We start from the raw sequence: 26,418 nt of genomic DNA, 5'->3' as shown, positions 1-26,418 counted from the left end.
GTGACCTCAAGCTGAAACCAACAATGATCCAACACACACCAGCAAGTCCACCTCTGAATGGCTGAAGAAAACCAAAATGAAGACTTTGGAGTGGCCTAGTCAAAGTCCTGACCTGAATCCTATTGAGATGCTGTGGTATGACCTAAAAAGGCGCTTTATGCTGGAAAACCTTCCAATGTGGCTGAATTACAACAATTCTGCAAAGATGAGTGGGCCAAAATTCCTCCACAGCGCTGTAAGAGACTCATTTGAAGTTATCGCAAATGCTTTATTGCAGTTGTTGCTGCTCAGGGTGGCCCAACCAGTTATTTGGTTTAGGTAGCAATCACTTTTTCACACAGGGCCATGTAGGTTTGGATTTTTTTTTCTCCCGTAATAATAAAAAGTTGAATTTAAAAACTGTGTTTTGTGTTCAGTTGTGTTGTCATTGACTAATATTTAAATTAGTTTGATGTGAAACATGTCCGTGTGACAAACGTGCAAAAAGAGAAGAAATCAGGAAGCGGTCAAACACTTTATCACGCCGCTGTATACAGTGGTTCAGGACTCGTCTTCCTTGTGCTTTGTAAACATCAACAGCTTGTACTGTTTTTTGAAATGCCTAATTTTAGAGCATTGTTTGACTCCTTTGCTCAATCCGTTCCATCATTTCATTCCACATACTGATGTGCTGAAGTTTTTAGTGTCGTTCACACGTATAAATGTTTTAAGTTGAGTTTTTCCCTTAGGTCGTATTTCTCCAATCTTGTTGACAAGAATTGTGTAACATTTTGGGGTAGAATGTTATTGTTTGCTTTATGCATAATTTTAGCTGGTTGAAGGTTTACCATCAACAAAATTTCATGATTGTGATTTTAAGAATAAAGGGTTGATATGTTTTCTGTAAGCGGCATTATGGATTATCCTAACTGATCATTTTCATAGTAGTTAGTGAGTGAAGTGTACTTTTATAGTTATTTCCCCATATGTCCACACAATTAGTTAGATATGGTAAAACCAGAGAACGATAGAAAGTATGGAGTGATATTTGTTCCAGAACAAACTTTGCTTTATTCAGTATTTAAGTAGCTTGTATTTAATCATTTTTATTATTAGGATTCCTTATTTATAAATGGAATATGTTCGTAGCTACAGCATGTAAAACATGTTTACGACCTTCTAAATACATTTTTAAACATGATTAGAGCCCTCTAAATATGAAATAACACCCCTATAGTCAACTTTACACTCGTATTACCCAATATAGGCATAATAAGAGCAAATAAGACATTTAAGACATCAATAAGACTTGTGCTTGTGTGTGTTGCTGTCAATGTGTTCCGGTGCTAGGGTGGCTGAGTGAGCGGTGGGCAGGAAGTGACGTCGGGGGTTCAGAGTTCAGTTTTGGTTACGGCCGCAACAGTAGCCCGTGTTTTTATTAGGGATTATTGTACCTGCAATAAAAGCCTGTTGCGGCGATCGAGTCTGGTGCTTGTGTGTCTCACCATTCACCATTGATCATCACTGTAGAATACTACATATCATCACGCCCTTGAATGCATCTTTTGAATGTCTTGTATCTTAGTTCATTTAGTCAAAAATATGCACAATTTGCTTACATGCGCATACGTTTTGACTAATAATAGGCCGTATTCCACCACGAAACAGCATGATATACACAAAAACAGCCATACTTGAAAGAAGCCCAAATTATATTATAATTAGAAATTTCCTTATTTCAAGCAAATAATTCTGCCAGTGGGGTAAGCAAAAGTTGCTTGGCTGGAATTCTTATAACTAGAATATTTTTTTGTGACTTTAATGAGTCCTAAAATAAGCAAGTTGTCCTTAATGACATAACTAGATTTAAGTAAAATGTTCTTATCACAAGGTAAGAACTAAGCCAGATACTCTTATAAGGTTCCTAAATTGAGACAAAATGTGCTTTTATGAGGCTAGATTTAGGCAAAAATATTTGTATATATTCTAGATGTAGGAGTATTATTCTTTTAAGAGAGATTTTCCGAAAGACCAACAACCATTCATACTTAAGGGTAATTTTTAGAGTCTCCAATGACCCTATCATGCATATTGTCGGAATGTGGAAGGAAGCCAGAGTGCACAGAGAATACCCACGGGGGGAGTGTGCGGGTTCCGCATAGAGTTGTTCCGAGAGGGATTTGAATCCGGTTTGCTCGACTGTGGGACCAACATGCCAACCAGTCCGCCATCGTGGAGCTCACATTGCTTCTTGTCGGCATGCTAGTTATGTTGGTTACTTCTTCAGCTGAGCTTTTCAACAAGCATGAAGCCAATTATATATATCTATATTATTACATATATATTTTGATTTAAAAATAAAAAAAAGTGTGATTGTATCTAAAATTCACTTAATTTAGGAAAACCTATTGTCATAAACACTATCAGATTTTTTTGGGTATGATTTGCATGTAAATTCACTAGTTTTCACATTTATAAACTAGATAAAACGAGAGCCGTATTTTCTTGAATGAAGTTGAATCATTTTACACAGATTTTCCGACTTGATTTAAATAATAAATCTCTACGAAATTTGCTGTGCAGCCTTCACATTGGTCAGAAGTCAGCCAATCTTTAAGAAATGTTTACTTTAAATGGGCCGTTTTTACTGTCTTGTTTTTGCAGTGTAGATATGTTTTCTGTGTGTGAGTCCATTCTTAAATTTAGAAAGTTTAGAAACCAGTTTTATTCTTAATTTAAGACAAATATATATTCATCTCTTGTTGAAGAATCATCCAAATAAGGTTTTTTAGCTTGTTATTAGAAAAAAAAAAGTCATTTCTGGCTAAAAAATATCTTCATAAGAATTGGCTAGCTATACTTTCTTAATATGAGATTATTTTTCTCAAGTGAAAATTGCCTGACAATATACGTATTTTTTCTTTTTAGGAAAAAAAGAAGAAATGGTTGCTTAAAATGGGACTTTTTTGAAATTGAGTTTTTGCAGTGTATTCATTCATATATTTTTGAAAAAGCATGATAGAATGAAGCTGTGAAATTCAACGAGTGAAGTGTCGAGGCTCGGGCTGGGCAATATAGACCAAAACTCATATCCCGATATATTTACACTTTATATTTATAGTTACACTCCTGTTCAAATATATAAATGAAAAAAGAATCTGAATTTGGGGACAACAACTAGAACCGTTGTATAAAATAATGCATTTTGAAAAAGATGATGCAACAGTTTGTTATGACGAAGGTCACTACCGTATTTGATGATGTACTGTAGGCTTTGGAAGTGGTTATTTTGACATAGAAATGGCTGCTTGTACAGTTCATGTTTGCCAAAGCTATGCTAAATGTACATCTTGGAAAGACAAACAAATGCAGCCGAATGACACAAGTATGTACACGCAAATCGACTCACACAAGACACATTCTATCCTGCTAATAGTTGCAATCTTCTTGAGAATGTGCCCTTTCCCACTCCGAGCTGATAGGTCCACCAATCTTTCCAAGTTTGAGCCGCTTTAGGCCCCACTCGTTCTTAGGTCATTTGAGATAAGTGACAAGCCATAGGTTGATGGAAAATCCATACCGTTATTGCCATACATTACTTTTATTTGATTGGGCCTGTAGTGAGCATAATGCATTGCTGGGGTGGGCTTCTAGTCAAGTAACAGGGCTGGGTTAGAGGCCCGATGACCATTGGTAGCTTTTCCAGCTCCCCCTCCCACAACACTCAGTGACAATGATGTATAGCCTCTGCCTGCCACCCATCGGCTGACCTTGTGAGTGCCCGAGTGCTGTAAATCACCCTTCTGTATTGATTTTCCATTAGAGGTCAGCCTGTCTGAACACCTCTGACAGGGTTATCACAAACACCTTGAAACATAAGGCCATCCGACTCAAGTGTATTCCAGGGAGCAGATCTTACCACACAATGTGGACTAATGGAGTAAATCGCCTGCGTGTTTATGTGAAATGTTTTGTCACACAGGTTGCACAACCTGATTTGACCACATTCTGTTTAACATTGCTGCCATCTTCTTGTGGTTGGTGGTGTTGGTATAGAGAGTGATTTGTCAGAACAAATATTGACGTGAGTGTCCGTCACACCCTAATGTACATGAATTTAGCACTAGAGGCACATCCCTAAGTGACACATAAGTGAAGGACCTACGTTATGCTTGTGGAGCAAGCTTACTAAGTACTTTTTGCTGGCATTATCAAGGGACTGTGTAGTCTTGTACATACTGAGCTGTTTTGTCCGTATAAACTTCAGCACCTATAACAAGACTTGCAAAGGAGGGTATGTTTTGATTGCCAGGTGTTTTTAGATACTTTATCAGTAATACTTGCGTTAATATCGATTTGATTAGACTGCATTTAATTTGCATTACTCGCCTTGACGCAAAGCTCCGGTCAGAGTGGAGATTTTCCAAAACTCCGACTCAGTGTTTGTTTGTGGACGGGTAAAACAGAGCCTTTTGATTTGTGTCATAAAAGATGTCAAACATTTCAGGTCTTAAACTTTAATTTCGTATTCATTTTTTGATTTAAAAAAATGTAAATATCCTCCGATTTCAGCCTCTCAAATGTGATTTAAAAAAAAAAAAGTCCTTTGTCATCCATGAAAGCAGGTCTATTATCTTACAAGATAAGCACACATAAGCTTTGACTTTGGAAAAAACTGACATTTTTGCCCCGTTTCCAAAACACAAACTGTTGGTGTGTTTGGTTCATATTCATTTGGTCCCTTGAGCACAGGGGTGCCCAAACTTTTTTCCACCGCTGAGATGTTTTTTTTTTATATTGAAAGAGAAAACAGCCTGCACCTCAGCTTAATGTTATCGGTGACAAAGCGTATCATTAGTAAGAACTTTTTCTTTCTGCATTTCACATTTTTGCTTGTTTTTTTTTCTTTTTTTCCCCACAAATATTTCAACTTTCTTCTCGTAGCTTTTATCTTGTAATAGTATGTTTTTATTCTCATAGTAATTTTTAGCGTAGAATTATAACTTTCACCTAATCTAATTTTCTAAAATTGTAAAATCGTCCTTGTTTTGTTTGTTTGTCATAACATTACCACTTTAAAAAAAATTAATATTTTAGTCGGTAATATTTTTACTTAATGCTATTTTTCTCTTAATGTTATGACTTTAGGGGCAGTATGGTGGTCTAGTGGTTAGCATGTTGGCCACACAGTCAGGAGATTGGGAAGATCTGGGTTTGAATCTCCGTTGGGCATCTCGGTGTGGAGTTTGCATGTTCTCCGGGTACTCCGGTTTCCTCCCACATTCCAAAAACATGCATGTTAGGTTACTTGGTGACTCTAAATTGTCCATAGAATGAATGTGAGTGTGAATGGTTGTTTGTCTATATGTGCCCTGCCATTGGCTGGCGACCAGTCCAGGGTGTACCTTGACTCTCTCCCGAAGTCAGCTGGGATACCCGCGGCATAGAAGAAGGATGGATGTATGGTTATGACTTTATTCTCCAATTTTTATTCTCGTAAAAATTACGACCTTTTTACATTTTGGCTGTTGTTGCATTTTAGAATGTGATGAAGGCCAATAAATAAATAACTGTGGGCCCTAAATGTCCCCCAGGCCGCACTTTGAAACCCTCTCTCGGGCCTAACCAATTACTCGATTAATCAAAATAACAAGCTTCAGATTAATCGACTAAGAAAATAATTGTTAGTTGCAGCCCTACTTATTTAACAACACAACATGAAGGTATCATTTTGTTAAAGAGAATGTAGACGTCATTGTATCTCACTATATTGATGAACAGAGTTACAAAGCAAGACTAAGTCAGCTGTGGCAGTATGTGTACATGAGGTGTGTTGGGAAGCAGAGTTACGATGCCATCTATTGTACGCCAAGCTACACCATTATACAGAACGTGTTAATGAGCGCCAAATCTATTTGTGACACGGGTATGATCCAAATCAGGATTGTTGCGCCTTGTCGGAGGTCTGTATGTGACTGAGTGGCATTCTACTTCTGCAGTCAGTGCAATGCTTGTCATGTTTTGACTTGAATCGTTTTCTCTTCTCCCTTACAGACAGTTCAGTCGCATAAGCCTCATTTCTTAGCTGTGCACTGTCAAGAAGTGGGTGGGAAGAACTACGAGGCATCCATGTCACACGTGGATAGTTTTGTCAGGTAAGTAGAAGCGTGCAGCACGGAACTTGTTGCTCTAATGGCTGATTTTACATCAATGCACGCTTGCAGTATGAAACGGTGTTTGTGTGTTTTCACCAGAGAGCTATTGTCCAGTGATGCTATGAAGGAGTACAGCAGAGCTCGCGTCTACCTCGATGAGAACTACAAGTCCCAGGAGCACTTCACTGTAAGTCCCTTTCATGCATGGAAGCCATATCACTGTAGATCTCACTGGTTTTCTTTATGCTGCTTTGTGATATACCCCAATTTCTTTTTATGGGCATACATGTGGTCTAGTAGTAGTTTCTGGTGTTTTTGTCGAAATCATCACCGTTGCAAACTTGCTTAGTTTAATGGGGTTCCACTGTCACAAATACAATACATGCATACTACACGATGCTTAGTACCGTTTTGCAGCAGCTTTAAACTCCAACTAACTAACGGTGGTAAGTCATTTGTGGTTGAAGTTAATTTAAAACAAATTCATTTAGCATACATATTACACTTTGCATTTTTTTCGAATCTGTATCACCTCATAAAACTAATGAGCTGCAACGTTGTCATCCAGTGTGTACTAATATTGTATAACCACAAGGTGGCAGTAGAGGTTTGGCAATATATTTGCCAAGCCTGCCTTTACCTTCTACTGTACATAGTTGCTTTTTCTTCTGGCTGCAGGAATACTTTGTTTTCTTGTCATAACCATTCCACTTTACACAAGCCACACTGCAATAATAGCAAAAACAAAAAAAGACATACTTTCTGTGTCTACTGCTTAGGCATGCAATAAAAACAAGATCCTCACATTCGAAAGTTATTGTAACGTCAGCTGTGTGTTTGTGAAGATACTATTATTACTCTTTCATTGGGTTTGTGCCAGAATACACTTCAGTTCATTCATTAGATGAAAGATATCAATTTGAACAACAACTCCCCGTCTACTTGTCCAAATTGTATCGTAGACATGTCATCAAACATTACCGTCTAGATCAGCTTGGGATGAATTATTCATTTCAGTTACATACTAAAGTGTGTGTCGTTTGCGTTTTGTCAACTTATTTAATTACCGGGACAATTTCCAGAATTAGCTGGAATGTATGTTTGTAGATTTATGTATTTAGTAGAGACGCGGACAGTGCATATTATTTAGCATGTTCATGTAAATATCTTAGATTACTGCCAGAGGCTACTTTCCATCTTTAGTCCCTGAGAGCAGGTTGGTGTCCAGTACAGTAAAAGTAACATTTGATGTGAAATTATTTCCCAAAAAGTAAAAAAAATAAGCTTAAACCGATGTACACTTGACAGAACCGTGACTTTGGGCAGACATAAAGTGCTTGAGTGCGAAAGTGCCGATGTCTTAAAGTGCTAGGTGGCATAATAGCCAAACCCGCTTTTGTTATTACATGTTTTGATGTATTTCTTACACACAAAATGTGTGCAGATGTTGTTGCACTTGTTGAACGCATACGGATATATCTGCAGTGTTCACAGTATACACCTACATGCTGATATGTGTACAGTATATACACACACCTGATCATAATGCGTCAGGATAAGCGGCATAGAAGATGGATGGATGCATTATCATTATTGTTATTATTACTTGTATAATAAATATGTTTTTTATTTTACTATAATCACTCAGGCGCATGAGTGTTTTTGTTTTTTGCTCAGTGATCCCACATCATATGAGCAGCTTGTCCTCTTGGTGGCGCCAAAACTCAAACCTCGTATGACCGACGCTTTTTAAACCACCTTGCATCCACCGTACTTCAGATATCACGGCTTCAAGTATGGTTTTATAGTCTGTTACTTTTGAAGGCACAGACGGGAGATGTGTTGCGCTATCGTCGCTACAGTCCCGCCAGATTATGTGCAAAAAATAAGTAAAAATAGCCACACGCAGCACCTCAGTGCGATCTGAAATCGGTGTGAGGTCAGTCTGTGTGTGTGTGTGTGTGTGTTTGGTGAGTTGTCTGTCGTTGTTCCCCAACACGTTTTCAGCTTTTCCACCACGCTCCACTGCATCTCCACAAATGCTCATAAATCACAGCACCCACTGAGTCACATATGCTCTTTAAAAGAATATTACAAACGCTGGCCTTTTGGAAATGTAATTATCTGCCGTTTCATATCCTGGCATTACGAGCTGTTTATTTAATAGTGTTTGTGTATAGATTAACCTTTTTGTTGTATTTCTATTCTCATCAAATAGAGATCACAGTTTGCGCTTGTCTTTGTGAATCCGTCTGTGGAAAGAGAAACATCTGCCGTCCTTTCTGTGACGTTCATATTGAAATCTTGGCAACAGTAAATATGAAGAGACTCCTTCAGTCCGCCACACGCAGGGCTTGCCATTTAGCTTTGATGACATCCCTCATATTTGTTTTCCCAATCTTCGATTTCTTTTCCCCGTGCTGCAGGGATAATTGTTTGTTGTTCACACCACCTGTCAATTCTCAGATAATGTAAGTGGGAAGACTTTTAAGGGCTCTAAGGCTTGTGTGTGTGTGTGTGTGTGTGTGTGTGTGTGTGTGTGTTGTTGTGTTCTGTATGTCGTTGCTTAGTGTTTTAGGAAGTGCCAGTGAATTGTCTCATTGAGTGGGAATATGGTAATGTAGGGGAGTGTATGTTAAAGTAAAGGTCAGCTTGTTTATTTGCACTGTGTGTGTTTGCATGCAAGCAAGCAAGCAAGCGAGTAAAAGTACTTTTGACTTCCCTATCATAGAAATACACATTTATTTTTGAGGTTATGGACCCAAAACAAATGATATGCTTTACATGCATTGCCTTGTTTCCTTTATTAAATAAAATAAGCATAGGCTTATTACTACAATTATTGTTTTAACCTCAATCAGTTCTGTGACGAACAAATACACAGAATATTCAATAATGAACATAGTCTTCGCACACTTGACTGCGTCTCATTTCTGTGGAAACAATAGAAGATGTTTCAATTGACCTAATAAAATTAAATGCATTTTAGTGAAATTCAATATCTTCTCTATGTACAGTACAGTAATCCCTCTTTTATGGTGGTTAAGTGGTTGCAGACCGTGATAGGTGAATATCCGCGAAGTAGGAGTTTGTATTTATAAATTGAATATTTTGATAGTTAAAACCTGTACACAACCTTCTGAATATGATTTTTAACATTATAAGAGCCCTCTAGACATGAACTAACACCCCTATCGTCGTCACCGTTACACCCTTACTACTCAACATCAATCAATCAATCAATCAATCAAAGTTTATTTATATAGCGCTTTACAATAGCCCACGGGCTCCCAAAGTGCTTTACAATAAGACGATACATAAGAACACAGCATAAAAACAGAACATGAACACGAAGTAAACACAGAATAAAAACTCTATAAGAAAATGCTTCAGTGCTGCAGAGTGCTAAAAGCCTTTAAAAGTACATAAAATGGGAGTCAACTAAATATTAAATATGCATAAAATGAACATAAATACAAGACCGCCCTAGTCGGTGTTGAACGCCTGTCTAAATAAATGAGTTTTCAATTTCGATTTAAAAAGGCCGACTTCAGTAGTGGTGCGAATATCAGTGGGCAGTTTGTTCCACAGTCTGTTCACAGTCCAACATAGTAAACATAATAACAGAAAACAAGACATAAAGACTTGTGCTTGTTGTGTGTTTCTAAAAATGTTTCAGTGACGTTTTCGGTGACATCAGGGGTTCAGAGTTGAGTTTGGGTACGACTGCAACAGTAGCCCGTGTTAGGGATTATTGTGCCTGTTGTGAGATCATTCAAACCTGCAATATAAGCCTGTTGTTCCGCTGGTCAAGTCTGGTGCTTGTGTGTCTTACCAAACATTACAGTAACATTACTCATTAGTGACCAGTGTAGAATTCTGAATGCTTATATTTGAATTTTAGTTAATTTAGCTATTTTTATGCTTGAAAATGCATCATTTAGACAAAAAATATGTATCCTTAAATATGCATATTTTTTTAACAAATTATTGGCCACCTTCGACCGTGAAACGGCATGATTTATTAATTAAGATATTCTTGAAAAATGAAGCATGAAGCCGCAAAATTTGAAGCGCAAAGCATCAAGGAATTACTGTAGATGCCCACTTTTCGCAGGAGCTACATTCCAGGGCCAGCAGCGAATGGCGAAAAGCCGCGAGTAATTGATACTCCCATAAAAATGTCTATTTTTAACACAGTACGCCAAACCCTTCTGCTAGCTTGACGTTGACTTTCTGCTTCGATTTTGGATCAACATTTGCACTTAAACTCATAATGTCGTCAATATGCCTCACACATTTATAAAATGCAAATATAAAATGCCTAAGTACTCGCCACTAATGAGTCACGGTGTAGAAGTTCTAAAGTTTCACTTTTGTGTCTCACAGCAGCTATGACGCTTTCAAGGACTGCTGAACAAAGTGTGAAATCTCAACGTTTGACGAAAAAAACAAAAGCATAAGCATAAAGACATAACCATGTAAAAATTGTGGACTTTTTTTTTCCTAACAGTGGTACATGTATGCTGTACATTTGACCTGTATTATCACGTATTTTAAAAATGTTCACAAAAAAATCTGCAAATTTGCCAGGCTGTGAATGCTGAATCACGTGTGTGTGTGTGTGTGTGTGTGTGTGTGTGTGTGTGTGTGTGTGTGTGTGTGTGTGTGTATATATATATATATATATATATACGTGTGTATGTATATATGTATATATACGTGTGTATGTATATATGTATATATACGTGTGTATGTATATATGTATATATACGTGTGTATGTATATATGTATATATACGTGTGCATTTATATATGTATATGTATATGTATATATGTATATATATGTATGTATATATGTGTGTATATATATATGTGTGTGTGTACTGTATATGTTTGTATGTACTGTATATTATGTACTGCGTACATAATAAAACAGATTTTTATTCAGTTCGACTATATAATGTTTTAATGCAACATATAGCTACTTCTTATAGACGCAAAGAAAAATATCTTCTCTAGTGCTTGAGTGACATGTCACCCCTGTGGGTGTGTGCAGGTATTTTACGGCCCTGTTAAGGTATACAGCAGGTAAAATGTCAATTAGGAAGGCCCGCCCTGATAACTCAACTCCCAATCCACTTGTTCTTGGCCATTAATATTTATCGTGGGCCTGGCCCTGGAACTGCAGCTCATGTCATCTGGAATGATGTGCCTCTAATGTCTGCTCCCGTTCCCTCTTTCTGACACACACGTATACTGCCATGTCTGAAGGGCTGCAGAGACACGCCAACAAACTTGGACGTGCATAAACAACACACTGATGCTGTCTAATCAAGCCAGTCCACAAACATGGACATGGTGAAACACAGCAGTACTCAACCCTTAGTTGTTCCAAAGGATTTTAATGGGAAATTAAAGGCATCCCTCGTCCGTGGTCCACAGGACAGGAATGAGAGCAGCGACCAACGATAAATCAGCCTCTGTGGCTTGACAGGACACAGCCGATATATCCTTCCATGCTGTGAGTTTGTGTGTAAGTGTGTGTGTGTGTGTGTGTGTGTGTACCATTATCCAAGTAATAAGGACATAGACTATATTGACTGCAATATTGAGACACTTGATTATTGAAGATGACGACTGTGCCAGACTCAACGTTGTGGGAACAGTCTGGGGAAGGCCCATTTTGGTTCCAGCAAGACTTGTGCCCGACTGCACAGAGCAAAGCCCGTAAATTCATGGTTTGATGAGTTTGGCGTGGAAGATGGATATGGCCCCACACAGAGCCATGACCTCAAACCTATCAAACACCTTTTGGGTGAACGAGAACGGTGGTTCAAGTCGCGTGGGAGCCCTTATAAGCACTGACTGGGCTCCCATGAAGTCAGTAAGATCAGGAAACTCACCCATCTTTGGGGTTCTCAAATATGCTATAAAGCAGGGGTCCCCAACTACCGGGCCGGGGCCCAGTACCGGTCCGTGGGCGGGGCCAAACTGGGCCGAGGAAACCTTTCAGGCGCATTGATAAAAAAAAAATACACACGCAAAACAATACTTTTGTAAATAACAAAATACAATTTTAAGTCAATGCATATCAATTTAGAAATATGGGCCATTATTTTATTCAAAAAATAATATAGTTTGAAGTTTTTGCATGTTTATGTTGTTTGTTGCGAGTGTTCACTTTGTTTGACAGTCCTTGAACGCACCATTGTACGTGCGCTAGCCTTCTCCCACTCTGCACAGAACTATACTTTTTTTATTGGGGTTTTTTCACTTCATATTTGCTCCAAAATGCTGATACTCTGTGGGAATGCATAAAGGTAAAGTTTGATGACGTTATTGAGTGCTAATGTGTATATTTGTTGTGTGCACAGCTTCAAGTTAATGAATGCTAGCACACTGCCTGTTACCACACACATCAAGCAGCGGCACTATAATATTCTCTCTGAAAAACAAACTCCGAGCTTATAGTGGTGGATGGTGGGTCTGTATTCACTTTGTGCTTTTAATTTGATGTAGTTCCTGTCTTAGTTTTACACAATACATACTAAATGAGAAAAATTACATCGCTATACGACCCCCACCACCACCCCGGTCCGCGGAGATTTGTGGGAACACGAGCCAGGCCGTGGGTCCAAAAAGGTTGAGGACCACTGCTGTAAAGCATTCATTATTTGTGGATATTTGTTTTATTTTTCATATAAAAAGTACATTTTTACTTTTTATATCCATTGACAATGAATGACAATTTTGGGTGCACTTTCATTGTGCCAATGTGCAATAATCCCTTTATCGCGGTTAATTGGTTTTAGACTGAGCCCTGATCAGTGAATTTCCACTAAGTAGGATTCCTTATTTATAAATCCAATATTTTTGTCGTTAGAAAACCTCTTTACGACCTTCTAAATATTGTTTTTAGCATCATTATAGCTATGAATAGTATATAATCTAGACTCACATTTTAGCATTGGGTGAGTTACTGTTACTTCCAGCGGTGGCTATTGTCTCATCAGTGTAACATTACGGACACCGAGTGACCAGTTTAAAATGCTGCATGTCAACGACATGTATTTGAATGGCTTATATTTGGGTTTTAGTTCATTTAGCCATTTTTATGCTTAAAAATGCTTAATTGAGGCAAGAAACATGTAACATTTGCTTAAATGTGCATATTTTATGACTACTAAATTAGGGGGGTTATAAGATGTCATGTCACGAGATCTCGCAAGATTAAAACGTGACAATATTTCTCGTTTAGATAACAGCTGTCTGGCAGAAACAGGTCAGCCAGAAGTGTGCCAGACTGTGAGCTTGGGCATCGCTACTGTCAATGATAATACACGTAATGTGAAAGTGGCAGTGCGCCAGGCTAGATTGCAACAGCACATTAAATGTTTTACGCACACTATAATCCTTGCAATCCTACCTGCACTCTGTGTTCCCAGTTTTTTTGTCGGCTTTCAACAGCTGCTGCTGTGTTAAATGTCCAAGCATAAGCTTGAGTACTTATACATTTGATCAAAGTTACTTAAGATTTGTCAGGTGAGGACACAACTACTGCATATCAAAACGACTTCTATCAAAATGTGATAGTAGAGTCTAATTCGGTCAAACTTCCTGCTTCTGTACTCTAAGCATCATGGGAACTGTATGTCATTTTATCTTAAACACAGCTATCTGCGTTCTGTTTTACATGTGTCTTTACATGACTTCACATCAGCATAAATGATTACTAGTAGCAGCTACAACTGCCGTCATTATTTTAACTCAAAATGTTTTTTGTTTGTTTCAATTTGTGGAAAGAAATTTAACAGTTCAAAGCATCACACTTAGGTCATGCATGCAGAGTTACGAAACATTTGTACCCGTATCATGACAGCCCTAATATATACATAATTGTTGTTATTATTTATTACCATAACATTAGCGGTTAATTTGGTCTCAAATCATGTTGACAGTAATATGGTTTACATAGTACTTCGGGGGGGGCAATAAACAAAATGCACTTGCATTGTTTTGTGACTCGTAGGCCTGTCACGATAAAAAATTTAGCTGGACAACAATTGTCCTACAAATTATTGTTGATGATTGATATTGACAAAATTTTTTGAGACCATTTTTTCATTAGTTATATGGCACAATATTGCAAGTACATCATATCAAAAGCAAGAAACTTTAATTTATCAAGAGTGTTTAACATTGTAATTGGAATGTCAAGAAACAAAATTTCAGATGCAGTTGTTACAGCTTTATTAATGTAAGCTATTTTTAGGACACCCTTATTTTATTACCACTATTACGCAGGATGTGCGTCACTCTTATTTTGAAGGCCGGAAGTGTGATGAAAATGTGTTTTGACTATGGCTAAGTGAGATAGTCAGCGGCCAACCTAAACCTTTGGGGAAATATTTCGACACACTGTTCCCGTGCGAGCTCACAATGAGAGAGCAGCCCGGGCCCAGTGAAGGGGAACTACCGCTGTTGCTACGGATCCGAATATCCAACGTCCAACATGAAACTAACTTCACCAATGTGCAGAGTGAACCGTAAAGAGAGCGTAAAGAGAGGAGAGAGAGAGAGAGAAGAAAACAAACACGCATGCACGTGTCAATTTATCGAGGCCGACAAAATGACCAACTTCATTTTTTAAAACTGTGACAGGGCTAGTCACTCATTTAAGTTAAAAATTGTACTTTTCGTAAAACTAATGTTACATGAACTGAGTGTCTCATGACACCCCTACTAATAATAGGCCGTAGTCAATCACAAAACCGCGCTGACTGAATATCTGAAACCCTGAGAGACTGAAGCCAAACTTGTTCAGCTTCCCTCAGCTTTTGAGGAGCACAAAGTACAGTGGCTTTTTGGGGCCTTAAAGCCATTTTCATGAATCCTTTTCTGCCTCCAATGACCTGGTGGCTTAGTGTTTATAGAAATTGGATGGATGGCTTTAAAGTAAATAAAGTTGTATATATATTTAATGAATACCAACTGGGTGTCCTAAAATTAGATTTGCAGTTCAAAAGTCACTCGCTTCCGTCCATATTTATTTATTTATTTCTCGCTCCCGAAATCATTACAGATCCCCCATATAGATCAGATTATAAGAATGAGTGGTTATCTATCCATTTTCCTCCCATGTGGCATCCGGGCAGGGCTGTGTTTCTCCCAGTTATGTCATATGCTGATTCTTTTACTATTGCTGGAGGTTTTGATGTAAATGTGCCATTCAGGGATTAGCGACGCTTGTGATGTTTCTGTTTGTCAATTGTAAGAATTTGTAATTCGTCAAACATGTGGAAATTTACCAGTCTAACATTCATAGATTATGGCTACTTGAGTGCAAGAATTTCTGGCCAAGACACTGAATCTCAAAAATGGCTACAAAAGAAAACCAAAACAGTAATCCCTCGTTTAATCATGGTTAATTGGTTCCACACCCAACCATGACAAGTGAATTTCATGAAGTAGATGAATGAAGTAGGAGTTCTTATTTATAAATGGAATATTTTTGTACTTAGAGCATCGAAAACCTTCTAAATAGTCTTTTAATATTATTAGAGCCCTGTAGGTATGAAATATAGGAATATAGCAATTGTTATTAGGATTATGTTACAGAAATCCCTCGCCACGTCATTTTGTTTTTAAACTTTATTCAACCAGGTTAAAACTCATTGAGATTAAAATTAAAAATCTCTTTTACAAGAGCGACCTGGGCCGAGTGGCAGCAGCACAATATAAAACATTTAACATATTAAAAACATATTATAGACATAAGCAGTTTACACACTTATTAAAACAGTATATTGTACAATTAAATAAAATATTTACAGCCAAACCTCTGTACAATCCTTCTAACCAAGATTTAAAAGTGTTTCGAGAGACCAGCTCTCTCACAGACAGCTGTGGCGACTCTAAATTGTCCATAGGTATGAATGTGAGTGTGAATGGTTGTTTGTCTATATGTGCCCTGCGATTGGCTGGCGACCAGTCCAGGGTGTACCCCGTGCAGTTTCCAATGGGTTGACAAGCTTGTCAGTTTTTTCATAGCTCATGATTGGCTCCTGTCAAATAAAGAGCTACCTGGCCCTCACGGGCTCGTGCCCACCACAAAATGCCATTTTATGACGTGGCAATGTGCGGCATATGTATGTCCAAATCGTTTTTTTTCTCTAAATGTAGTGGCCACGCCTAATACACCGGGATTTACCGTAGTCCAAAAAATTATTTTTATTTAAATACATTTTTACTTTTTTTTTTTGCTTAAATTAAGCATTGTCAGGCATAACAATGGCTAAATTAACTAAAATACACATATAAGGTTTTCAGAAGACGCATTCAAAGACATTGTGATGATATGTAACGGTATTCTACACCAGTCACCAGGTGTCAGTAGTGTTACTGTAATATTGGGTGAGACACACAAGCAAGCACCAGACCGGCTCGGCGGAACAACATTTTTAAAGGTTTGAATTATCTCACAACAGGCACAGTAATCCGACGTCACTTCCTGTCCGTGCCACTGGAACACATTTACAGCGACACACAGCACAAATCTTATTTATGTCGTAACGACTAATTTACTGTTATTATTTGTACTATATTGGGTAATGTGAGTGTAAATGTGACTATAGGGGTGTTATTTCATGTCTAGAGGGCTCTAATAATGTTAAAGAACATATTTAGAAGGTCAGGTTTTCTATGCGCTACGAAAATTTTCCATTGATAAATAAGGAATCTTACATTGTGGAAATACTCAGTGATGGTGTGAATGGTTGTTGATTCTAAATGAGTTGTACGCCTTTTGTCCGAAGTCAGCTGGGATAGGCTCCAGCTCGTTGCGACCCTGAACAGGATAAGCAGTAGAAAACGGATGGATGGATGGTGTTTGCTCCTCGCTGGCAGTAAAATGGCAAATAAGTAGATATAATGCACACTAGTCTTTTCATGCATTGGATTTTAACAAATAATTTAAAGGATTAGTTGATTTTTTTTTTTTTTTTTTAATGGCTTGCTCCGTCGTCCTCAGTAGGATGATCTCTGCTTCAATAAGCAGCCCTGTCAGCAGAAGCCCGCAGCGCAGCCTCACTTTACTCTCGAGGTGAGTCCTTAATTCTTCTCCAGGCAGCATGCTGTAATGCAATCATCAGTACCGCTTTGCTCAGCTAGGAATTTATGAACACTTAGTGTCCCTCGGTGCTGACAGGGCCTCGCCGTGTGTTTACAGTATGGCTCAGAAATGCGTGTCACTTGCATTTATCACCTTTTTAAACATCTTATATCACCCCCCTGTTGGGCTTTTATGGGGAAACAAAACTGGGTTGCATATAGAGATTATATACAGCAGGAGGAAGCGCAGCGCGAGAGAAAGTGGGGTCAAAGAGGAAGGGTCCCCGTGTACAGTCTGTTGGTTTTACACACAGAGGTTAACTAGCGGGAGCGTCTCTACCCCCACCCTTATAAGTAGGTTAAAATATTGCAAACTAAATCTCAGTCAGCTCTTATTTCAATATGGTGAGAAGTACGGCACCAGCTGAGGCCACTTGAATGGAGTAGGTGTCAGCGCTGTAATATCGCGAGGCAATAATTCTCTATGACCATCACTCATACTCTTAGGCGGGACATAAGTGCATATATATACACACACACACACACACACGCACAGTGTCAAAGTTGAATAAACGCAAATGCAAGCAGGCACACAACCTCACATCCACTCATGACACGTTTTGAGCGACAATCAATGAATCTGCCATCAGTTGTGATTTATGATCTAAAGAGAGAGGGCTCTAGGAATTTTCTGTTTTATATATATATATATATATATATATATATATATATATATATATATATATATATATATATATATATATATATATATATATATATATATATATATAATAGATTGGGTATAGAAGTGGAGAAATGGATTCATTTATTACAAGAAGTTGAATATGGGAAATGAAGCCTTTGGCCTTGGTGGATCATCATTGCAGTGACGTGAGCTAGTCCCTTATACACTTTAGCAAGGAGACGGCTGCAAAGGCGCATACCAAACTCCCCAGATAATGATGTTATTTGAGCATGAGGCGGGCCAGGTTGTTCCTCGCCACCGTCCATTATGATGTGTGGCCCCCAGCCACAGAGGGTGCAGAGTGAAGGTGAGCCTGTCATATCGATCTTTTTAGTGCTAAAATATGAGCCACTTTATGCTGCACCCGGACGCAGTGATGTGAAAAATAATAACTCCAACCCAAATTAAAAATATTGATTGGTGTGGAGCTGTTGAGAGCAAATAAACAGCATGTGAAGGCTTTTTATTCCTCCCTCCTTTTGCACCCCATCCCTCCATTTTCCCCACCAGCCGAGTGAAATGGCCAGGTCAGGGGTGGCAGGCAGCTGAGATTTAAAAACATCCAACCATCCTATTGTTGATGTGGCTTATACAGTGGATCCCCGCACAGTCGCCATTCAGCATTCACGGGCCACACAGATTTTTTGTCATTCTCCAAAAATAGGTAATTTGTGCGTGCGTGCGTGGGTTTTCTCCGGGTACTCCGGTTTCCTCCCACATCCCAAAAAAACATGCATGTTAGGTTAATTGGCAACTCTAAATTGTCCATAGGTATGAATGTGAGTGTGAATGGTTGTTTGTCTATATGTGCCCTGCCATTGGCTGGCGACCAGTCCAGGGTGTACCCCGCCTCTCGCCCGAAGCCAGCTGGGATAGGCTCCAGCATACCCCCGCGACCCTAATGAGGAGAAGCCGCATAGAAAATGGATGGATGGAGTAATCGGTTAGGCTCCAATTGGTGTCCAAAGTGCAGCTCAGGGGCCATTTACGGCTCATGGCTGACTTTATTGGCCCTCGACACATTCTAAAAATATAATTTAACACGAAAACTAAAAACAACAACAACAACAACAAAAGCAACAGCAAAAAGGAAAAATCAGCAGTCATTTTACAAGAATAAAGTCACAATATAAAGTTGTAATCTAACAAGAAAAAGTCTTAATTTTACAAGAATAGTGTTGTAACATTTTGAGGAAAAATAATGTCATTTTAGTACCATAAAGTTGAAATATTAAATAAGAATAAAGTCGTCATTTAAAAAAAAATTACGTTACGGAAAAAATTACAGTGTTACAAGACTAAAGTCAAAATACAGCAATAAAGTAATAATTACGAGAAGAAAAGTTACAGGAAGAAAGCGCAAATAGTTGGAAAATAGAATAAATAAAAAAAAAAACAGCGGAAATGGAAAAAAAAGCCAGCTGTAGCAATAACGTCAAAATAGTGTGATTAAACAAAGTCGTATGCTGACAAGCATAAACTCCTAGTATGAGGAAAAATAATATCATTTCAGACACATAGAACTAAAACACAGGGTTCCTAGGCAAGTATGGAAAAGTATGGAATATGATTTTCTAAATTTCCAGGTCTTGAAAAGTATGTAAAATGGAAACTCAAGTATGGAAAAATATTCATATTTCCAAGACTGTTAGCACTGTTTTGTTTTCCTAAAATTAAAATTAAAATTATGATCAATAAAAAAACCCAAATCAATCAATCTGTTTTTATAAGGCTCTTGCTAGGGCAGCTAAAATGTTTGTGTGAGAGCACACAGTAGGTGACGCATCCCTGAAAACATTTTGGGGAGGCTGACAAATTGAATGGCCAATCCTCTGCTCTTATCCTCCTCCAACTCTTTGTATGAACTACCTTACCCAGCCATATTCTCCTGGAAATTATATGGTGACATAATGGTATACATATTCAGAATTCATTCCAGAATTTATTTACATGTTACTAGTCTGCAACTAACAATTATTTTCTTAGATTTGTCCATTAATCTGAAGCTTCTTATTTTGATTAATCGAGTAATCGGCTAGGCCTTAGATGAACCAAATCGATATGAACCAAGCAATATGTTGTGGTTTGGTCCACAACATATCAGAAAAGAGGCAAAAATGTCCATCGGTGTTTTCCAAAGTCAAAGCTGATGCGTGTGAATCTCTTGTTTTGCCTAAAACACAAAGATAATAGGTCTGCTTTCATGGGTGACTAAGGAAATGTGACAAAATATTTGAGAGGCTGAAATCAGGGGATATTTAAATTTCTAAATAAAAAAAAAACAATTAAATGAATGTCACAGTAGTTGTCCATAATTGATTAATCATCGAATAATTGATTAATTGTTGCAGCTCAACTTTACTGATAATGTTTTTTCATCGAGATTTTTCACTTTGTTCGGCAGTCCTTGAACGCACCGTAGTCGCTGTGTGACTCAAAAGTGAAACATATCTAACAATCCGACCTCAAAACCTGCAGTGAAGTGAAGACAAGTTAATATATGACGGTAAGTCATTACTGGAATGACAACAGGCAAGCAGTAGACGCGGCTTGGACAAACGCATTCTCCAACAGCTAACCAGGACAACTCCAGCAGTCGCTTTTATTGCAAAATGGGTTTGGAAGGGTTGGAGCGAGCCGTGTGTCAAAATGTCAAAAATAGACATTTTTTGTGGGCGTATCAAGTATTTGCCAATTTTTCCCCTATCCCTGGCAGGCTTCAAACATTACCCCTGCGAAAAGCTACCGTTTATGTGATTCCCTATATGGTTCCCAGACTTAAATCAACAAGCAGCTATCTTCTCTACTCTCTTCTGTACACCTCATTGATTGGACCCAATAATCTGCCATTAGTTCCGTTTTATTCAAGTACGGCTCTTTTGCTTCAAGTCATAATTTTTTGTAGCTTCTCTCTGCTTTAATTAATGATCTGACATGGAGGCATCAAACGGGTGGCAAAACAATTGCCACAAGGTTAATTTTATTGCTTGCTCCATGCATTTGTGAGCAGGCGGGAGGTGTCCTCTGCCCGGGTCCTGATGAATGGCGGTGCAGAGCGGGCAGGAATGAAAATGAGAGGGGAAAGAGGCCAAGCCCGGCATGCTGGTCCCGCCACCCCGCACCTGGAATTGAAATTTTTCCGACATGCACAAAATTGGTATTTTGACATATAAGGGAAGTGATGTTCCAATTATTTTGATGATAAAAGCTTTCATGTGTCCCAGACAGTTGCATTTGATATTGCTTTACCTCATACACCCCAAGAAGGTTAATACCTGCATACCCTAAATGGAGGATGTCATATTGTCCACAGGCCATAGGAAAATCAACTATTTAGTGTGTCTAAATCCTGTCGTAGTACTTGGCAAGCAGGTCTGCACTACTATTGATTGCTCACAAGGACGTTTGTTGTGTTTCGAGGCCAAGTCAGGATGAATAGATATTTGATGGAGCGTGGAGAATAGGGCTGGACCAGTATCTGCCTCTCAGTGCTGTGTCAGTACCGATGAAGGCCAGGCAAGCACACGCTGCCTGTTGACATCGGCAAGACAAAGCTGGCGAGATCTCCTGTTTCCCGAATGAGCTCCTTCTGAAAGCTCACTCCTGTCTTTTGGCATCAGGCCCTTACAGTATGTGTGTGGCCGTGTGTGTGTGTGTGCCCATGTATGTCTGTCTCGCACATCTGATATAGGGCTATCATTAGCCACCACTTTACCCATACATATCGATCCTCCCTTCGCCAGCGGCTATCGCCGCTTCATTTGCATGGCCCAACTGACCCAGGCAGTTGCTGGCCATTATATTCCCATTAGCTAATCTCTTTGATTTCCATAATCCTCCTTCTATTGAGAGCCCTCACAGCTTTCACAGTCATCTCTCCAAGGAGAAAAAAAGACCCTCCCCCAGCACCCCCACCCAAGTTACTTCACTTTAACATAATCAGTATGCATCATATCTCCAAGCAAGCATGCTTGCATAGATATGTACCTTCCAAGAGCACCGATGTTCTATTAGCATTTATTATTGACATTTATTGGTAGAAATAGAGGGATATATAGGCAACGGCTTTCACAAATCTGTATTGCTGAGTATGGCATGGTATGGTTTGTTTGTTTTCAGACACTTAATAGTTTACATTAAGGAACATCACGTGGTTTCATTTGTGCAGTTCAACATGTCCGCAAAGGAGTAGGAAGGAGCAGATCTTATTTTCATCTAGCCCTTTTCCTTATCTATTACTGATCATTCATTCACACCATCTCCTTTGACACTTCCAAAATTCTGTTTGCTTAAATTTTGCCATTTAAAGTTAGTTGTGTAAAGAAAAGTAAGAAAGGTGTTGACAAAATTGCATTTCACCAAGCAAATACTGTATGAGTTAATAAAGGACAGTATGTAGCTTGTGTGGTTGTTAAGGAAAAGGAAGAAATGTAAGTGTTAACATCGGTATCATTTTTGTAAGCCCTGTGTCATCGACAGTTGCTCTCTGCAAAAGTTTTAATAAAAGTTTCATATGCTTCATCAACATAATTTTCACAGTACATGTGATCCCAGTTTTGTTGTTTCAGGTCATTTTTAAGAGCATTGATACTTTCCTGTGTCCTTAGTTGTTTACCGTAATCCCTCTAATGCTTCTAATTTTGCGGCTTCACTCTATCACGGTTTTTCAAAAATATATTAATAAATCATGCTGTTTCATGGTTGAATATAACCTATTATTAGTTAAAAAAAAACATATTCAAGCAAATTTTACATATTGCCTAAATTAAGCATTTTCAAGCATAAAAATTGCTCTCTCTTGCTGTCAGTCGATTTGATTAAGTCTGTCCTATCTATTTGATGCCAGTTCCTCACAAGCTCTGTTCCCAACTGTTGACTGCCAGTTATTCCAGTGAATGTCATTCCATTCCATTTCATGTTTTTTTTTTTGTTTTTTTTTGCCACATCTTTGAATCATAAAAACGGTCTTCCTTTGTTTCTAATTCCTTCACTGAGCTGAAAGTAGAGCAGTTGCCTCGGAAGCCAGTCTTTCCCCATTCTGTGTACGTGACCGAACCGTCTTAAGTTTTTCTGTTTTAGAATGTCAGCCATGTCTGGCGGGTTTGCACGGCACAGATTTCCTCATCTGTAAATCAGCAGCGTCACTTCCTGTCTGCTCCCCTACTCAGCTCCCCTAACACTGGAACACATTTACAACAACACACACAAGCACAAGTTTATGTCTTACATTATTTATTTTCTGTTATTATGTCTACTTATTGGGTAATACGAGTGTAAAGGTGACTATATGGGTTTTCTCTCATGTCTAGAGGACTCTAATAATGTTAAAACAACGTTTACCGTTTGTAAACAGGTTTTCTCTGCTCTATTAAAATATTCAATTAATAAAGGACTCCTACTTCACGGAAATTCAGTTATCACGGTATGGTCTGGAACAAATTAACCACGATAAACAAAGTATTATTGCATATGTCTTTTTGTCAGCCAGTCTCCTAGTAAGTGTTATACATTGTGAAGACGGGTAGATGATTGTAGATGACAGACTGCTCGCTGTGATGTTAGTGAAATCATGAGTGAATGTTGTCAATTAGCGTGGCAGAAGTGGTATGTTTTCCTGCTTGGTCTGCATGATGATTTTTGGTTATAGACTTGTGCATCCCTGAAGTCATAGGACGTCTTATGTTTGATAGGGTTCAGGATTTCAATGCTGAGGTCCTCACATATGAAAATAAACTTGGTTCATTCCCATGAAGGCAGTTGACTGTGCTGTACAGTCGGCCCTCGCTCCATCGCGGTTTGAACATCTCATTCAACACCTCATTCGATCAAATTTCAAAAATTAATTAATTCATTAACGATTGTTGTTTTGTGGTTGACTAGGGCCTATTATTAATCCAAAAAATGCATATTTAAGCAAATGTTATGTATTCTTGGCCTAAAATAATCATTTTCAAGCATAAAAATGTTCTAAATGGACTAAAATACAAGGCAATACAAGACGTTGAGGAACTGTACTACACTGGCCACTAGGTGTCACTAGTAACACATCAGACTATCACCAACAACAGACTTATTATTTTATTACTGTGTACTGTATTGCACAGCAGGCACAATAATAACACAATAATAGTAATAATAGTCATCATCATCATCATAATAACAACACGGGCTACTTTTTGAGGCCATACTCCAACGCTCAACCCTGCATACCAGACGTCACTTCCTGTGCACACGTCTGGAAGAAATTTAATGAAACACAAACAAATGGCGTATTTTGTCTGATTGTTTCTAATATATATGGTAATAGAAGCGTAAAGGTGACTATAGGGGTGTTATTTCATGTCTAGAGGACTCTAATAATGGTAAAAATTGCATTTAGAAGGTCAAAAGGTTTTCTATGCTCTAACTACATAAAGATTCGATTTATAAATAAGGGGTCTTACTTTGCGTAAATTCACATATCACGGTCGGGTCTGGAAGCTGTTAACCGTGATAAGTAAACTTATCACAGTTACAAACTTTCAAAGTAGAAACTAGACACCAAGCAGATCCACAGAGTCGGTATGATAGCGTGTCATTTAATGAAGGCAATAGCTTGGTAGAGAGAGCAAATGCTTGTTGACTAAAAGGACAGAGTATACACCTCTTCTATATTGTTGATCCGACAGACAAAAACTAAACTATTTCTTCTGTAAGTAGCTTAAAGTAATGTAAAAGTATGAAACAGGTTTGCCCAGATATCATTGCTAGCCATCGTAAGTATGCTCACCCACACCTCTTAAGCAACTTTGTCCTCTCCTGGAACAAACAACCAATCTGACTGTAATCACCCTCAGCAGTGTTGCTTGGAGCAATTGCTTCAATTGATCAATTGCTCCACTCTCCCATTTCTAACACTTCTTGTCACCCCCTCCTCCAAATGAGCTGATAATTAATAAGGGTTGGCTCCTCAAACTCCAGTCAGCAGACAGCTTGATGGATCGGACATCTTGGATGCAAACCAATACAACGGCAGGTTTCTTCGGCCCTCTGGAAAGCCCCTGGGTGTCTTTTGCCCTGCTTGATCAGGCATGCGCAAGAACACCCACCCCGCTAATTAAATACACACAGGTTGCCCTTGTTTTTTCAGCAGGGATGCTTTCTATCTGTTGTGTATTGGCACGCATTTAATTATTCATGGCGCTGCATCACTTCGGCTAGTGCTTGGGATTTAGGCAGTATTGTTGCAGCCCAGGGTCACACATAGTTTAGTGGCTGACTCAGTGTGTCTTCAGTTCCCACTCAGTGGTAGTGTGAATAAAAGTGTGAATTGTTCTCGCTCTATACGTATGAAGCGATTGACTGTAGAACACAGGGTGAAGTCGGAATTTCGCTTGAAGGAAAACTGCAGTTACAATGTGTGCTCCACATGTTACTTGTTATTTTTGGTTGCATCTTCTTTTTGGTTCCTCCTGTTGGTTTGTGTTGTGTGAGTAAGGGTACAAATGTGAAGCTCACGCAAATTGTTATGTTATGTTATGTACAGCAATGACTAGACATGACACCATAGCCCAGCCTAGATCACAGTGTAAAAAATAGACATCTTTATGGTCTCAATTACTACATTTTTTCACCATTTGCAAAAGCGGAGCTCTAATATATTCCAATTCTTATAACGGTAATTTGAACATGGTGACGCATTCCAAATGAAGTTGACAAATAACTGCTATTTAAAATGAAATTCATTTGAGCTGACCTTATCCAACACCGACAACAGCTTTATCTGTTTTGTGGTGTGTGTATTTTGCTTAAGGAGCTGAGCATCGACAGACTGTACACATTCATGATTGATCTTTTCATCTGTGTTATTGGTTTTTCTTCACTCCCTGCATGACCTCCTCAACATGAGAGCTGCCCGCTATTAATTGGGAGCTATGGATGTTTTTTTTAAAATCTCGAAATACAATCATTCCTTGTTTATCGGCGTTAATGGGTTCGAAACTACCGTGATAAGTGAATTTCGTGATAACCGTGATAAGTGAAGTAGGATTCCTTATTTATAAATGAAATATTAGAGCATAGAAACCCGTTAACAACTTTCTGAATACGTTTTTTTAATATTAGACATGAAATAAGACCCCTACAGACGCCTTTACACTCATATTATATAGTAGACACAATAAGAGAAAATAAAACATTTAAGACATAAATAAGACCGATGCTTGTGTGCGTTGCTGTAATTGTGTTCCAGTGCTCGGGGAGCTGAGTGGGGGGTGGACAGGAAGTAACGTCAGAGGTTCAGGGTTGAGTTTTAGCTTGGCGTGGGTTATGTCCGCAGCTTGTATTTTTTAGGTATTATTATTATTAGATTGTATTATTAGGAATTATTGTGCCTGTTGTGACACCTAACATTACTGACACCTAGTGAACAGGGTAGACTATTACATAT

At 38.5% G+C, this 26,418-nt stretch overlaps 1 protein-coding gene across 2 annotated transcripts in view; it reads left to right on the top strand.

Moving 5' to 3' along the window:
• The window catches only part of LOC129193662 (inositol polyphosphate-5-phosphatase A-like), a 211,637-nt gene that overhangs the window by 53,579 nt on the left and 131,640 nt on the right, over nucleotides 1-26,418 (top strand). For both annotated transcript variants that reach the window (XM_054798096.1, XM_054798097.1), the window contains exons 3-4: nucleotides 6,034-6,134; nucleotides 6,234-6,321. In XM_054798096.1, coding sequence (XP_054654071.1) covers nucleotides 6,034-6,134; nucleotides 6,234-6,321 — 189 coding nt within the window. The remainder of the gene's footprint in view (nucleotides 1-6,033; nucleotides 6,135-6,233; nucleotides 6,322-26,418) is intronic.

The sequence above is a fragment of the Dunckerocampus dactyliophorus genome, chromosome 14, assembly GCF_027744805.1.
Source record: "Dunckerocampus dactyliophorus isolate RoL2022-P2 chromosome 14, RoL_Ddac_1.1, whole genome shotgun sequence".
Taxonomy (NCBI): domain Eukaryota; kingdom Metazoa; phylum Chordata; class Actinopteri; order Syngnathiformes; family Syngnathidae; genus Dunckerocampus; species Dunckerocampus dactyliophorus.
The sequence above is the reverse complement of the archived record's forward strand: the minus strand, read 5'-3'. Positions and strand labels throughout refer to the sequence as shown.